Source organism: Eumetopias jubatus, unplaced genomic scaffold, assembly GCF_037043125.1.
Source record: "Eumetopias jubatus isolate StellerSeaLion01/CBP00866 unplaced genomic scaffold, mEumJub1_p1.0 scaffold_10, whole genome shotgun sequence".
NCBI classification, from domain to species: domain Eukaryota; kingdom Metazoa; phylum Chordata; class Mammalia; order Carnivora; family Otariidae; genus Eumetopias; species Eumetopias jubatus.
Genome location: NW_028274816.1, coordinates 60,974,274 through 60,989,433, shown reverse-complemented (window position 1 = coordinate 60,989,433; position 15,160 = coordinate 60,974,274). Strand labels below are relative to the sequence as shown.

General features: G+C 47.3%; 1 protein-coding gene across 1 annotated transcript; it reads left to right on the top strand.

The window, feature by feature from the left end:
* Positions 1–1,954: 1,954 nt before the first annotated feature.
* On the top strand, positions 1,955–6,598 carry LOC114201825 (cationic amino acid transporter 3-like). Its single transcript, XM_088027218.1, has 11 exons — positions 1,955–2,336; positions 2,844–3,002; positions 3,763–3,940; positions 4,146–4,258; positions 4,423–4,645; positions 4,797–4,936; positions 5,037–5,139; positions 5,329–5,531; positions 5,720–5,886; positions 6,201–6,309; positions 6,477–6,598. Exons 1-11 carry the CDS (start codon positions 1,964–1,966, stop codon positions 6,596–6,598), a joined length of 1,890 nt encoding a protein of 629 aa, XP_087883344.1. The 5' UTR covers positions 1,955–1,963.
* Positions 6,599–15,160: the final 8,562 nt, after the last annotated feature.

Here is a 15,160-nt window from a genome sequence, read left to right as displayed (position 1 = left end):
CCGTCCCCACCCCACCTACCCAGCAGTAAGAGTTGTCTTTTGTGCCTGTGGGCTCCCAACTTCGGTGTTAGGGCTAGATCAGCTCCAGCCCAGCTCCGCTGAACTCCGCTCTGCTGACCGACCCCGCGCTCCAGGGTCTGCTCCCACCACCCGGGTAAGCTTTGGGTGACCCCTCTTCTGTAGGGGACTGGGCGCACAGTGCAGATACTCCTAAAGAGACCTGCAGCCCAGCTGTGGGGTTGCTTGGCTAGGCTCCGGGTGGAGGGTGGAAGAACCCGTTTTCCATATGGAAAGAAGGAGCTGGGGGCTGTGTGTGTAAGGGATGGGGGTGGGGGAGACTGGATAGGTGTCTGGAGGCTCTAAGACTTGCTTTCTTTGACTTGTGTTCCAACAGTATTAAAGATTAAACCCTATAGGGGTTTGTGATTTTAGCCTCACATTTGGTCATTCGTTTGGTACACACAGAAATGTGGTGAGGCTGCCTGCATTATTACCATTGGCAGCACTTTATTTCATTTGTTTATTTATTTTTAGATTTTATTTGTTTGTTTGAGAGAGAGAGAGCACAAGCTGGTGGAGAGGCAGAGGGAGAGGGAGAAGCAGACTCCCCGCTGAGGCTGAGCAGGGAGCCCGATGCGGGACTCGATCCCAGGACCCTGAGATCATGACCTGAGCCGAAGGCAGACGCTTCACTGACTGAGCCACCCAGGCACCCTATGAGCAGCATTAAAAAAAAAAAATGGTGGTAAAATACACATAAAATTTACCACCTTAAGCCATTTTTTAAATGTACATTGGGCAACCAATCTCCAGGACTCTTTTCATCTTGCAAAATTAAACTCTGTACCCATTAAACAGCGCCTACCCCCGCTCCCTCTAACCTGGGGCAATCACAATTCTACTTTCGTTTGGATACATATACCCAAGTGGAAATGCTGGATCATACGGTAGTTCCGTTTTTAATTGTTTGAAGAGCCACACCTTACCCACTGCAGCTGGACCCTCTCACGTTCCCAGTAACGGTGCACGCGGGTTCATCTGCAGCATTAGGGAAGGAAGAAGGAGATGGCCACGTGGTGCCAAGATTCTTCTAATCTGGTTCTTGGCTCTTGAGTTCTTGCTCTTCACCAGCACGCTAAACTTGTACTTTGGATTATCATCGACAGAAGCCCTTGATGATACTGGGCATTGACTGGCTCAGCCTTGCCCTGCAGAGCAGAGCAGTGAGGAGACCTTCCGTTGCCCCAGAGGAGCAAGCAGCAGGCCTGTCTCTTCTGCCTTGGAGAGGTCAGTCCTCCCTCCCTCCAGGCAACTGGGAGGTCCCTCAGGTTTCCTGCTCTGCCTGAGCCAGGCTAGTCTCTCCCTCCCTGCAAATTCCGTCTCATTCTGCCCCAGCTCAAAATTCCAATTCCGTGTTGCTCTGCAGGCGACGGAGGCAAAGCAGACAGGTTGCAGGATCCTTGGTGTAGAAATGTGTGGAGTGTGAACCTCTCTGATCACCAAGCCCTGCCAAGCGTCGCTTCACACGTAACGAGGGAGGGAGGAAGGACAATCATGATGATTTTTCCCTGTTTTACGGAGGGGAGGGCTAAGAGTGGCAGGTAGCTCGTGCGAGATCAGACGGCTGATGTGAGAACCTGGATGGTCTGGCTTCGAAGGTCAGGGCTCTTGTGCCCTCAGCTCATGGGGATGAGCTTTACCGTCCTGCAAGCTTTTGCTTGCTTCTTTTCAAGTAACCCTCCCGGTAACTTTGAAACATATTAAAAGTCTTCTTATATTTGAGGAAACAGGAAACGGAGGCGCAGAGATGGGTGACTGGCCCAGGATGTCCTGTTACCACTTCTCTGCGGGATTGATCTTCTGCCCGACGACTCCCAGGGCCATGGCGGATGGACGTTCTAGACGGCGTTCTCTTTTCTCCGCAGATCTTGGCCTCCACCTCCAGTGCTCAACTCCACCGAGGATGCTGTGTCAGCATGTTTGCTGGTTTGGCCAGAAGCTGGTGCGCAGGCGGCCCCTGGGGCCGAGGGAGGGGGCTGAGAGTCGCTTGGCCCGGTGCCTGAGCACTCTCGATCTGGTGGCCTTGGGCGTGGGCAGCACCCTGGGAGCGGGTGTGTACATCCTGGCGGGCGAAGTGGCCAGGGACAAAGCCGGGCCGGCCATCACCGTCTGCTTCCTGGTGGCTGCCCTGTCTTCTGTGCTGTCCGGGCTCTGTTATGCGGAGTTTGGGGCCCGCGTGCCGGGCTCTGGCTCTGCGTATCTCTACAGCTATGTCACGGTGGGACAATTGTGTGCTTTCGTCACTGGCTGGAACCTCATACTCTCCTATGTCATCGGTGAGGTGGCGGGGGAAAGTGGGGGGAGCAAGGGACTCAAGGTCGGGAAAAGAGGCTTCACTCCGTCGTGAGCACTTTGTTATCCGCCTTGTCGGGGGGAGGTGGGTCATAGCGCAGGAAAACCCCAAAACTTCATTCTACTCAACTCTGTCCAGCTTTCGTAGAATGATAGGACCGGGAGCCAGGAAGGAATGGGGACCCTAGGATGGGGGGAGGCGGAGCTCCGGTGGGAGGGAGGGAGACAAGTTTGGGAAGGCTCATCCTCCCCACTCCCAGCTTCCCTGTTTTCTTGCCTGGCATAACCTCGATCTCTTTCTAACCATATTAAATAGTTGACCTATTTTATGAATCATCTGTGTCTGCTCTCCCCACCCCATGAAAGGAAACTCTTAGAGATTAGGTATTTTGTCTGGTTTCTTCCTGCCCCCCCCTCAAAGATATCCCATGGCGCATAGTAGGAGTTCAGTTTACGTTTGTCAGTGAACATACCTCGTCCTACGCCCGCAGGTGCCGCCAGCGTGGCCAGGGCCTGGAGCTCCGCCTTCGACGACTTGATTGGGGACCAGGTCTCTCGGCTCCTGAAGGGAGGTTTCTCACTGCACGTCCCCCACGTGCTGGCCACACACCTGGACTTCTTCGCGCTGGGCCTGGTGTTGCTCCTCACTGGTGAGGCCAGCATCGTCTAGGATGGGAAGAGCGGGGTGTGGAGGGGGAGCCGTGCAAAGAATGGTGGACAGCCCTGGAAGGGAGGGTCCGCGCTGAGAAACGGGAAGGCAAGTCTTAGACCACCCCTTCTGTCCCTGGGCGTCACTGATGTTTTGGGCTGGATCAGTGTCTTTGGTGTGGAGGGATGTCCTGTGCATTACGGGTGTGTGTGTACGTGTGTGTGTGTTTTAATCATTGTAGGATGTTGAGTAGTGTCTCTGGCCTCTACTCACTAGATGCCGATGGCACCCACCCCCCAAAGTATGACAGTCAGAATGTCTCGAGACATTGCCAGATGGCCCTTGGGTAACAAAGTCACCCCCAGCTGAGAATCATTCACTTAGACACGTTTCTTCCTTTGTACTGAGACCAAAGGTTTTTTCAATTGAGGTGAAATTCACATAACATCCAATTAGCCACTTCATTTTATTGTTCCCAGCTTTACTGAGATTTAATTGACATACAGTGCAAGTTCAAGGTGTACAACATGATGCTTTGGTGCACATGTATATCACAGGCTGATTACCACAATAAGAAATTAACCATCTTAGAGGGCATGTCGTTCCAAACCCCAGAAGGACCAGTAACCCCAAGAAGGAACGCTCGTACCTACTAAGCAGGCACTGCCCATCCCCTGTCCCCCCAGCCCCTGGCGACCACCGGTCTGCTGTCTGTAGGGGTTTAGTGATTTTGCATATTTCATATTCCATCTTTCCCACAGGACTCCTGGTCCTGGGAGCTAGCGAGTCGGCCCTGGTTACCAAGGTGTTCACGGGCGTGAACCTTTTGGTTCTTAGCTTCGTCATCCTCTCTGGCTTCATGAAGGGAGATCTGCACCATTGGCAGCTCACTGAACAGGACTACAAACTGGCCATGTCTGCATCCAATGACTCTTCTAGGTTAGGCGGGCACTCTTGGTCACAGTAGAGAGTGTGGGGAGTACAACTGGGAATGCGGTGGGGAATAAAGAGGAATATGGTGGGCTGGTGGATCCAGATGCTGAGCGAGGGGAACGGAGCCCAGGACTTAGGGTATTGACTGAACCGTCAGTAGAGATGGCTGAACACTCACCCCCGTGTCCTTCCTTGTTCCTTCTCACCACAGCTTGGGCCCTCTGGGTTCTGGAGGGTTTATGCCTTTTGGCTTTGAGGGGATACTCCATGGAGCAGCGATGTGTTTCTACGCATTCATTGGTTTTGATTGCATTGCCACTACAGGTAACGAGGTCATTCTGCCCCATCAGGGGTTTGGGCACAGCTGGGCTGCCCTTGGGCAGAGGGTTGGTAGGAGGGTAGTCTGCTTCTGAAGGTGGAAGAGGAAAGAGGATTTTGTGCCTTCATCCCAGGGTTTTCCTGACCCAGTATATCCACCCATCCCGCAGGGGAAGAAGCCCATAATCCTCAGCGTTCCATCCCCTTAAGCATCATAATCTCACTCTTCATCTGCTTTTTGGCGTATCTTGGTGTCTCGGCTGCACTTACCCTCATGATGCCCTACTACCAGGTCCATCCCAGGAGCCCCTTGCCACAGGCATTTCTCCATGTGGGATGGGCCCCTGCCAGATACACCGTGGCTACTGGAACCCTCTGTGCTCTTTCATCCAGGTCGGTGTCTGCCTTCTCCGTGTCTGGGAGATTCTCAGGTATCCCAGCCCTTGGGCTTGAGAGATGAGAGGGAGAGACACCTGACCCCACGCCGGCTGGGGTCTGTCGTGCTCCTCCACGAGCTCACGTACTTTCCCATTTTCTCCTCCAGCCTCCTGGGTACCATGTTCCCCATGCCTCGAGTGATCTACGCAATGGCAGATGATGGGCTCCTTTTCCGGGGACTCGCCTGGATTCATCCCCGCACACACACCCCTATCATGGCCACCATAGTGTCTGGAACTTTTGCAGGTAAGGAAACAAAACCCATTCCTTCAATCAGTTTCCTTACCTTGGATATTTCCAGGGGTTCCTCATCCCCCTCCCCCACCTCGTTTGTGCCTCATTCTAGCATTCATGGCATGCCTCTTCGAGCTCAGTGATCTTGTGGACCTCATGTCAATTGGGACCCTGCTTGCTTACTCCCTGGTGGTCTTTTCCGTTCTTGTTCTCAGGTGAGACTCCACTGAATCTTGACTGGGGCTTCTTGGACTCATGGGGATTGATGAGGAGCTAATCTTCCTCTGCTCCACGCTGCCTCCTAAGTGTCCTATGGCATTCAGAGCGGGAAAAGGTGGATCGGGCTACCTGATGTTGGATGAGTAGGGGCTGGTGTTCATATTGCCTAAATACCTCTCATTCAGGTACCAGCCAGACGAGAATTTAAGCAAGAACGAGAAAACAGAGGTGGAAATAAGTGAGATAAAGTCTGCACCTCAAGCAGGTTCTTCACAATCTGTACCTGAAGCAGGAACCACACAGGATCTGCCGAGTCTGCATAACCGGGTCAACACCACCCCGACTCTGAAATCTAGCCGCATTGTCTGTACATGTACCTTACTGCTTGGTGAGCAGTGGGGTTTCGGTCTGTGGCGGGATGGGGTGGGAGTGTGTGTCTTTGGCAGCTGAGGAGGAGGCTCAGAGAGATGGTGACCCTTCTTGACGAGGGCAGTTTTGGGGTGGGGTGTGAACCAAGGTCTTGACATATTTGGCTTCTAGAGTTGGACCTGTTCTCCTGCAACTTGACCCTTGTAGCTCTCCTGCTGACGATCCTGTGCCTGATACTGGTCCAGTGGCCCAGCCATCTGCTGTCTGCAGACCCGGTGTATACCACAGGGGCTGTGTTGCTCCTGATGCTCATTATTGGGCTCACTTTCATCATCTGGAGACAGCCCCAGAACCCCACTCCCCTTCACTTCAAGGTAGGTGACCTTATGTCCCCCAGACTCTCCACCTTGAGTGAATGAACTCTGTATGCTTTGAAGTCTACCACTCTTGGCTGGGAAGACAATGGGTCAGTTGCTAAAACAATGAACTATTTCCTGATCTGACCCACACTCAGTATTTGGTTACCTCCATTTGCCAACTCCCACTCCTTCGGGAACACTCAGTGGGCTATGAGCAGGCACTGAAGGCGCAGCGTAGGAGTGGAGTCTTCCTTCCCACCCAGGTGGGGTGGGGATCTCCCTTGCAGACATCCGTGCTGTGTCCAGCGATTAACTGACTTTGCCCACAGGTCCCCGCTTTGCCTGTGCTCCCACTGCTGAGCATCTTTGTGAATGTTTACTTGATGATGCAGATGACCGCTGGGACCTGGGCCCGATTTGGCATCTGGATGGTGATTGGTAAGTGGCTTTCTGGGGAAAAGAGGCTTCTCAAGGGCTGCAACTCAACCCTCTTCCTACTACCTTTCCGCAAAACTGTCTCAGAGGCCATAGTTGAAGTCCTGTTGGGTACTTCTAAGTGTGGGGAGTACCTACTTTTCCATCAGTTTGTTTCATTTCTCTACTAGGATTTGCCATATACTTTGGATATGGGATCCGACACAGTTTGGAGAAGGACAGTGATCAACAGCCACCAGTCTCCAGCTCCCAAACTCTTGACAAAAGCATCCCGAGTGCTGAATTAGCTTAACCACAGGAAATAGATGCTCTGTGGAATCACTCCATACACTGGAGGTATCTTCTGGTTCAAGGGAGACTTTGAGCCTCTATGGAATGTGAAGGTGGGATGCATTTAGAGCACTGTGTTTATTGTCATTGGACAAAAATGCCTTTAATCTTGTTTAATTTTTAAGTAAACTTTTAAAAGCATAATATACATAAAATTGCATACTTCATAAATATGCAGCAAGATGCATTTTCACAAGGTACCAGCAATGTAACCAGCAACCAGAGGAAGGAATAAAATATTACCTGCACATAATAGGTGCCTTCTTGTGCCTATTTCCAGCAAAAACACAGATTGCCACATGGGAAGAAAATGCAGGTTTCACCTCTATGTTGTGTCAAGAATTGTACTTTATTTTTTATTTTTTAAATTTAATTAAAAAATAATCTCTATCCCCAACGCGGGGCTCAAACTCACCTCCCCACCGCCCCGAGATCAAGACTCATGTGATCTACCGACTGAGGCAGCCGGGCGCCCCTGAAGAATTGTACTTTAAATATTAGGACCCAAACAGATTGGAAGTAAAAGGAAGGGAAGACACATCTTGCAAGTGGTCACGGGAAGCTGGCATAGCTATGTTAATATTAGACAAAGGAGACTCTAAGAAAGAGCATAATATCAGATGAAGTGGATCATTTCAAAATGTCCAAGAGAACTGGTCATTTTTATTTTCCCGCCAGCTTTATTGAGATATGATTGATTTATAACCTTGTGTAAGTGATCATCTTTCTTTATGTTTCCGTGGTACTCTTAGAAGAAGGCCTGTTGTGTACTTCTAAGTGGGGGGCGTACCTACTTTTCCATCAGTTTGTCTCATTTCTCTACTAGGATTTGCCATATACTTTCGATATGGGATCCGACATAGCTTGGAAAAGGACAGTGATCAACAGCCACCAGTCTCCAGCTCCCACACTCTTGACAAAAACATCCCGAGTGCTGAATTAGCTTAACCACAGGAAATAGATGCTCTATGGAATCCCTCCATACACTGGAGGTATCTTCTGGTTCAAGGGAGACTTTGAGCCTCTATGGAATGTGAAGGTGGGATGGCTTACACCAGGGAGTAAGCAACCCTACACAGTAGGGATGATGAGGAAAAGTTGTGAGTTGAAGAAAACAGCATTGCCAGAGTGGGGGCGGTGTGGGAAGTAATGGTGGTTGATCAGTGGGTGCCATTGGGTGGAACTGAAAGACAAGACAGCAGAACACAACGCTTGAAACTGAGATTCTAGATGCTGAAGGTGTCGGTAATAGCCAAGGACAGGATTGTCTGTGGGGTGAACAACTCCAGGAGAGTGACGACTGCAGGGGTGGAGGTCAAGAAACTGAGTACCAAAGTTATTTGGTGAATTTAAAAACATAGATGGAGGAGGATTAACAGTGTTAGAAATATTGCCGTTTTGCCAGTCCTAGCGAAACGACAGGGCTAGGCGGTGTTAGTTAATGGAGACAAATTGAGGTGAAAGTCTGATGGAAAAAGGTTGATTATCATTGTTACCACGAACGTGGGACAACCAGATACACGGGCATCCCAGCGGGCTGCAACAGGCAACAGAGTGTTACCCATGAAGGGTTGGTGACAAAATGAATCAGAACATAATCAAGCCTCTAGCAACCATCAGCTAATAGAGGACCTAAGGGATAGGGTCACATGGCTACTGAAAACGCAATCAGCCAAAACCAGAACGCGGACAATTCTCCAGGAAAAAAGAAATGATAGGATTCAAACCGGAGAGTTGATTGTTTCAGAATGAGTATTTATGAGACAGGAGAGCCAGATGCTGACATTTGGAGGATCCGTCTACCTTGTCTTTTGCCAGGCAGGAGTCATATTCTATCACCCAATTTTGTAGGGTCTGATAAAGGTATTGGGGCTGTTTTTAAAATGTGTGTCAGATTTTGGGTGTGCTTTATAAGACCTCAGCCATGGGGGTGGCAGGGGAGGGGGTGGGAAAGCACTGTCGATCTGATTTAGAACAAGTTCACTGTTTGATAAAGACTAAGAGATGGTTGTGCAAATTTGAATTAGACGATATTAAAGAGCTGAGTATTGTAAATTTCTAAGACATGTAACAGTGGTTGCTGGAGGTCAACAGCATCTTGTGTTGAGAGTAGCGGTGACAAGCTTCGTAGACATGAATACCGTGCTTACGCCCAGGGTTCTTGAAAGGGCTCTTGTGGTTCTGTGCGGTTCTGCAGGCGACAGCCAGGGTGCGGTGGGTGGAGGACTTCATAGGTGCCGTGGAAAGGAACGTGGAGGGCAGCTGGCTGACAAATGCAGCCGTAAGGAGCGGACATTGATGGTGGCAGTTTCCCTTTTGCAAGTGTTAACTGCTCACGATGGTGCTGGGAATGCAGTGCTGAACATGAGAGCCACGATCATCACTTCAAGGTACGTTTCCTTCACGTAGGGGATTTGGCCGATGGTGCAATGCTCAGAGATATATGCAGCTCTCCCTTCATGGCGTCCTATTGGCCCTGCCCGTGCCTCGGCATCCCCACCAGAACGAGGGGACAGAGAGTGTCTACAACCTAGGGCTGCCTCAGGATTTAGTCAGTCCACACAAAGCCCCCCACATGGCATCTGGCACATGGTGCCCTCACTGTGGTCACTGAGCACAATGACTAAGGATGTGATCTCGAGGCAGACTGGCTGGGGTTGAGCCCAGAGTCACTGCGCAGTATTGGTGTGACCTTGGGCAAGTTAATTAACCTTAACTGCATCTCTGTGTCCTCATGGCAAATCGGAAGAATGATACCTACGTCATAGTGTTACTGTAATCGTTATTGAATGTGAGTTTTAAAGACATGGCTGCAGGGATGAGTAATGTGGATTCTGGTGCCAGTGTGGTGCAGAGCAACCGAAGGGTCTTACACGGGAGCTGTGGGTAATGCCCTTGACCTGTAGGTTAAAAACATGCTCAGGATCACTGTGGGGAGAACTAGTGATGAGATGTGTGCTGAGCATGTGGCTGTGATTCATCTCTATCAAAGTTTAACACTGTATCTGCATTTTTGTTTTCTACAAACATTCTCTGAAACCTTTTCTTGGGACACTGGCATCTATCTCGCATTTACTCAAAAGCCACATTCTCAGTGAAGCCTCCCCTGTATGTCCTGAAAAGATCCCAAATTGCAGACTCCCTCGATCTCCCTCCCCATCTACAGCAGTGTCTCTTGTTTACCAGCAAGGCTAGAAGCATGAGGCCCTCCTCCGCTCATGCTTTTGGTCTCCCACTGAGGTCCTGCCTGCAGACCTTTTGGTCCAAGCCCAGACTTGTCAAAGTGTGTGTGTGTTTAGATTGTAGTTGACAATGTGACATTAGTTTCAGGTGTACAATGTATTGATTCGACAAGTCTATCAAAGTATTTTTCTTGGGGCTCCTGGGTGGCTCAGTCGTTAAGTGTCTGCCTTCGGCTCAGGTCATAGTCCCAGGGTCCTGGGATTGAGCCCCGCATTGGGCTCCCGGCTCGGCGGGAAGCCTGCTTCTCCCTCCTCCACTCCCCCTGCTTGTGTTCCTGCTCTCGCTATCTCTGTCAAATAAATAAAATCTTAAAAAAAAAAACACGTAAATTTTTCTTGACTAAAAAATTGTTTAAAAAGCTTTTTAGGGACACCTGGGTGGCTCAGTCAGTTAGGCGTCTGCCTTCAGCTCAGGTCATGATCCCGGAGTCCCGGGATCTTCTCCCTCCGCCCTTCACCCAACTCGATCACGCACACATATGCTTTCTCTCAAATAAATAAATAAATCTTAAAAAAAAAAAAAAAGCTTTTAGCCAAATAAAACATACTTTTTTTTAATAGCTTAAAAATAAGTGAGGATACACAAATGAAAAGCAAGTACAGAACAGCATTTCTTACGAGTGACATGATGGACATTTTACTCTGGGTAATTCTTTCTGGTTGGGGGCTCTTCTGTGCCTTGTCCTGTGTTTAGTAGCGTCTCTGGTCTCTAGCCTGTAGATACCAGCAGCATCCCTGCTCCCTTTAAACATAGACTGGGTGACTTGGAAACAACCATTCATTTCTCTGAGTTCTGGAGGCCAGTAAGTTCAAGAGCATGCCACTGGCAGATTCGATGTCTGATGAGGTCTTGCTTCTTGGTTCATAGAGGTTACAGCTGTGTCCTCACATGATGGAAGGAGTATGAGAATTCTTGGATGTTTTGTATAAGGTGCTAATCCCATTCAGGCGGATTCCACTTTCATGACCTGATCACTTCCCAAAGGCCCTACCTTCTAGAAAGTGGTCGCTTTTCTGTTCAGAGTGTTGTTACTATTCTCATCTTCGATCTCCTGTTGAGTTCGTAGGTGTTCAGAATGGTTTGATCCCTATTCAGCTGAATTCCTGAGACCAGACGAAATCCAGGTCTCCTACTCCTCTGCCATCTTGCTCCGCCCCCCCTAAAACATACTTCTTGAGCCGATATACCACTCAGGCTGTGAGTTCCCAACCCTCTCATCTACAATCCAGTTCTGCTCTTCTGACGTAGAAGTTGTACAGAAAAGTATAGGAGTCCCTTAAGGGCTTCTTAAGACCTAGCACTGGGTTGGGCACTGATGAGAGCAGTGGTTAGAAACACAGGCTTTGGTGTCCAGCTCTGTTTTGGCTCCATTTTAGCTGTAGGACTGTTGGGTAGGTTACTAAACCTTGCTAGAGATTTGCCAGTGTATTTAAATGCTCTAATTTTGTTTATTTGAAATTCACATTTGGCTAGTTTACTCATTATATAGTAGCTGAAAGGATATGAAATCTGTCTAGCAAAAGACAGTGCATAGGTTGTCCTTCCAAGTAACCAGGTATAACCAGACATGGAAATGTTTGATGGACCTGTCCGTGAGTTTGCCTCATACCGATGCTTCAATGCCCCCTCCCACAATTCTCTAGGGGAAGTCAAGGATCAATGTAATTTTCACCAAGGAGACCCTGAGAATAAGAGGAGGTTCTCTGGGAAAGTTGCTATGTGTAATGCTATAAAAACACATTCTTCTAAGTGGAAATGCTGAGTCAAAGCATATACACTTAAAAGTTCTGGCAAATATTGCCAAATTGCAGCAGCATAGTGCTGTCCAAACATATAAAGAGAGCCACATAGGTAATTTAAAATGTTCTAGTATCACGTAAAAAAAAAGAAAAAGAAAAAGAAAAAACAGGTGAAATTAATTTTAGTAATAGATTTTATTTAGCTCAATATATCCAAAATGTTATTTCAACATGTAATAAATGTAAAAATTATATTTTTTAAAGATTATTTGAAAGAGAGACAACAAGGGGGGAGGAGAGGCAGAGGGAGCAAGGAACCTGACACGGGGCTTGATCCCAGGACCCTGGGATCATGACCTGAGCCACCCAGGCGCCCCAAATGTAAAAATTAATGAAGTATTTTGCTTTTTTATTTCTGGACAGTCTGCAAATTCCAGTATATATTTTTACACTTAATTTACCACCTAGCCACATTTCAAGAGCCCGATAATGGTATGTAGCTACTGGCTACCATGCTGGATGATGCTCTTGAATCTTCTCCCATGCTCACACGTTGGTGTAGTGCAGCACTCAGGTAAACTATAGTCCATGGCCTAAATATTGCTTGTGGCCCTATTTTTGTATGGTCTAGAGGCTAAGAGTGGTTATTGTTTTTAAAAGCTTGTAAAAAAAAAAAGGAATATGTGGCTCAGAGCATATGTGGCCTGCAAAACCTAAAATATTTACTATTTGGTTCTTGGTAGGCAAAGCCCTGGGTTTGGTGGAACGGAACGTGCTCAGGTTTATTCTGTGCATCTGCTGTGTTGATGCGTTCAGATTCACCTCATGTTTTGAGGAGCTTCACTTTAGCCACCTATGCCTACAAGAGACCAGAAGGATCGCTAGTGATTTCTGGCTTTTCTTTGTATAATTATTACTTTCTTCTCTTAGTCAACCTAGCCAAAGGCTTGTCAATTTTGGTGACTTTTTTCAAAGAACCAACTTTTGGTTCCATTAATTCTTTGTACCTTATTTTTTTAAAGTAGGCTCCATGTCCAGGATGGAGCCCAACACAGGGCCTAAATTCACGACCCTGAGATCAAGAGTCGGACGCTCAACCAACTGAGCCACCCAGGTGCCCCTTTGTACCATTTTTCTATTCTCCATTTCATTTTTCCTCCACTCCAGTCCCTATAATTTTCTTCCTTCTGTTAGCTTTTCCTGGTTTCCTATCTTTTCAAATGTAGGTGTTTACTGTTCTAAGTGTCCTTCTGAGCACTGCTTTCATGGCATCCCACACGTAATTTTCGCTCGTTTTCTAGTTTCCTTGTGAGCTCTTCTTTGACCTGTTTGTCGTAGCGTGTGGTTTAATTTCCATTCGATTTTCCTTTCCTTCTGTTGATTTCTAGTTTGATTCCACAGTGGGTGGAGTAGATGCTAGGATTCCAGTGCTTTTCAGTTTGTTGAGACTTGCTTTGCAGCCTAACATATGGTCTTATCCTGGAGAATGTTCTCTTTGTGCTCTGTTGCTGGTAGTGGTGTGTCTGTTAGGTCTACTTGGGGCTGTAGTGTACTCTTATTTTTTCGTTATTTTTAAATAGATTGATTTATGAGTGTGTGGCAGAGGGAGAGAGAATCCTTAAGCAGACTCCCTGCTCAGTGTGGAGCCTGATGTTGGGCTCAATCCCACAACTCTTGAGATCATGACCTGAGCCAAAACCAATAGTCAGATGCTTAACCGACTGAGACACCCAGGTGTGGGTCTTCTATTTTTTCAAATCAATCTCTCGTCCAGATGTTCTAACCATGATTTAAAGTGGGGGTACTGAAATCTTTAACTATGACTGCAGAATTATTTCTCTTTTCATTTGTCAATGTTCACGTATTTTGAGGTTCCTTTGGTGTGTATATACTTGGTATATGAATTTTATTAATATATGATGTCCTTGTTTCCTGTAAAAGTTTTAGACTTTCAAGGCTTCAGCCTGTTTTGTCTGATTAATGTAGCCACTCTAGCTATCTAAAGGACAAGGAAAGAATTCATGTTTATGAAGCTATTTTCTTAATGATTACCATGGGGATAACTGACATCCTAAATTCATAACAATCTATTTGAACCGACCCCAACCTCGAATCAGTAACAGAGACACTGTGCTCCCACCCAGCTCTTACCCAATTCCTGCTTATCGTGGTCAGTTACAGCTTTATATAGTTTGTGCCCATTAACACGGGCTGGTCATTTCTTACGCATTTATCCTTTAAATCATGTAGGAAATAAGAGGGATGATAAACAAAAGGCCTATCACGCACTGGCTTTTATACTTCCCTGTGTAGTGACTATTTCTTTGTATGTCTTCAAGTTATGGTTGAAGGTCCTTTCATTTCACCCTGAAGGACTCCCTTCGGCATTTCTTGTAGGGCAGATCTGTTAGCAAGCCACTCCTTCACCTTTTGTCTTAATTTCTCTCGTTTTTGAAGGACGGTTTTGACAGATAAAGAATTCTTGATTGGAAACCTTTCCTTTCAGCACCTTATCATCCCTCCCTGCCATGAGATCTCATGAAGACTTGCAACAACTTTTAGACATATCCTTAATGATAATGTCTTATGCTCATATATTTGAGACGGGAATCATCAATTAATGCATCACTGAGGCTCAATAAAACTCATTTGTTCAACAGACATCTCTTGACTGCCTACAATGTACATGGTGCTTGCTGTTCAAAGGGGTTAGGAGTCAGAAGTGAACAAGCCAAAAAGGGTCACAGGATTCAAGAACTCACTCAAACAGATAGCACAGACAATAAACCAGTGAACCAGAAGAAACTTCAGTTTTGGATATGCACCAGAAGCAAACGAATAGTGATTTAACAGAGCTGCATGAAGATGCTTTAAACCTTATTCTCTCAAAAACTGAGCCTGAAGCAAGGATTATGTACTGACACGTTGATGGGCAGCAAGAAAAAACTTGTCAGAACTCTGATGCCAGAGTGACAACCACTGGGAGATTACAGTCTTCAAAACGAGATTAAGAAAACAGTCCAAAGAAAGCAGAGTTTGAAGGTTTTTAATGTTGTAATTGTGGAACAAAGGAGGCCTTTGTTGTAAAGGGAATGGAGGTCAGATGTAGAGGATGAAATGCTGGGATGGGACTGGCTACCAGGCAAAAAATGGAAACCCTGGTTGAATGGCACGATACTGGGAACTTTGGCAATTTTCAGGCAAGCTGTGCAAGCACTAGAAGAATCTGAACCGCATGCAGGATGCTGCTAACAAAGTAATACAGTGTGCTGGAGGCCAAGAAAGGAGGCCCACTTTCAGATGACACTTAGAAAGTATAAAGTATGGTGTTAGAAATTACACAGGACACTCAGACAGCATATGCTTCTAACCTCTTGATGGACTAGTGGAGAACATGAACTGTTCTGTGTAAATTGGAAGTTGCAGGCAATTTTATGACAAACTCTGGAGTGCTAGTAAAGAGAAAAGGAGGCCAGGCCCAGGTTGCAGCATGCCACTCTCGACCTCAACTCTTGGATTTATGGACCTCCCTCCATCCCCAG

Excerpts from the sequence above, each read along its gene's own strand:
- LOC114201825 (XM_088027218.1), top strand. The coding sequence starts at position 1,964 with ATGCTGTGTCAGCATGTTTGCTGGTTTGGCCAGAAGCTGGTGCGCAGG. Across the intron at positions 4,259-4,422 it reads TGATTGCATTGCCACTACAG|GGGAAGAAGCCCATAATCCT; the intron begins GTAACGAGGTCA and ends CCCATCCCGCAG. Across the intron at positions 6,310-6,476 it reads TGGCATCTGGATGGTGATTG|GATTTGCCATATACTTTGGA; the intron begins GTAAGTGGCTTT and ends TTTCTCTACTAG.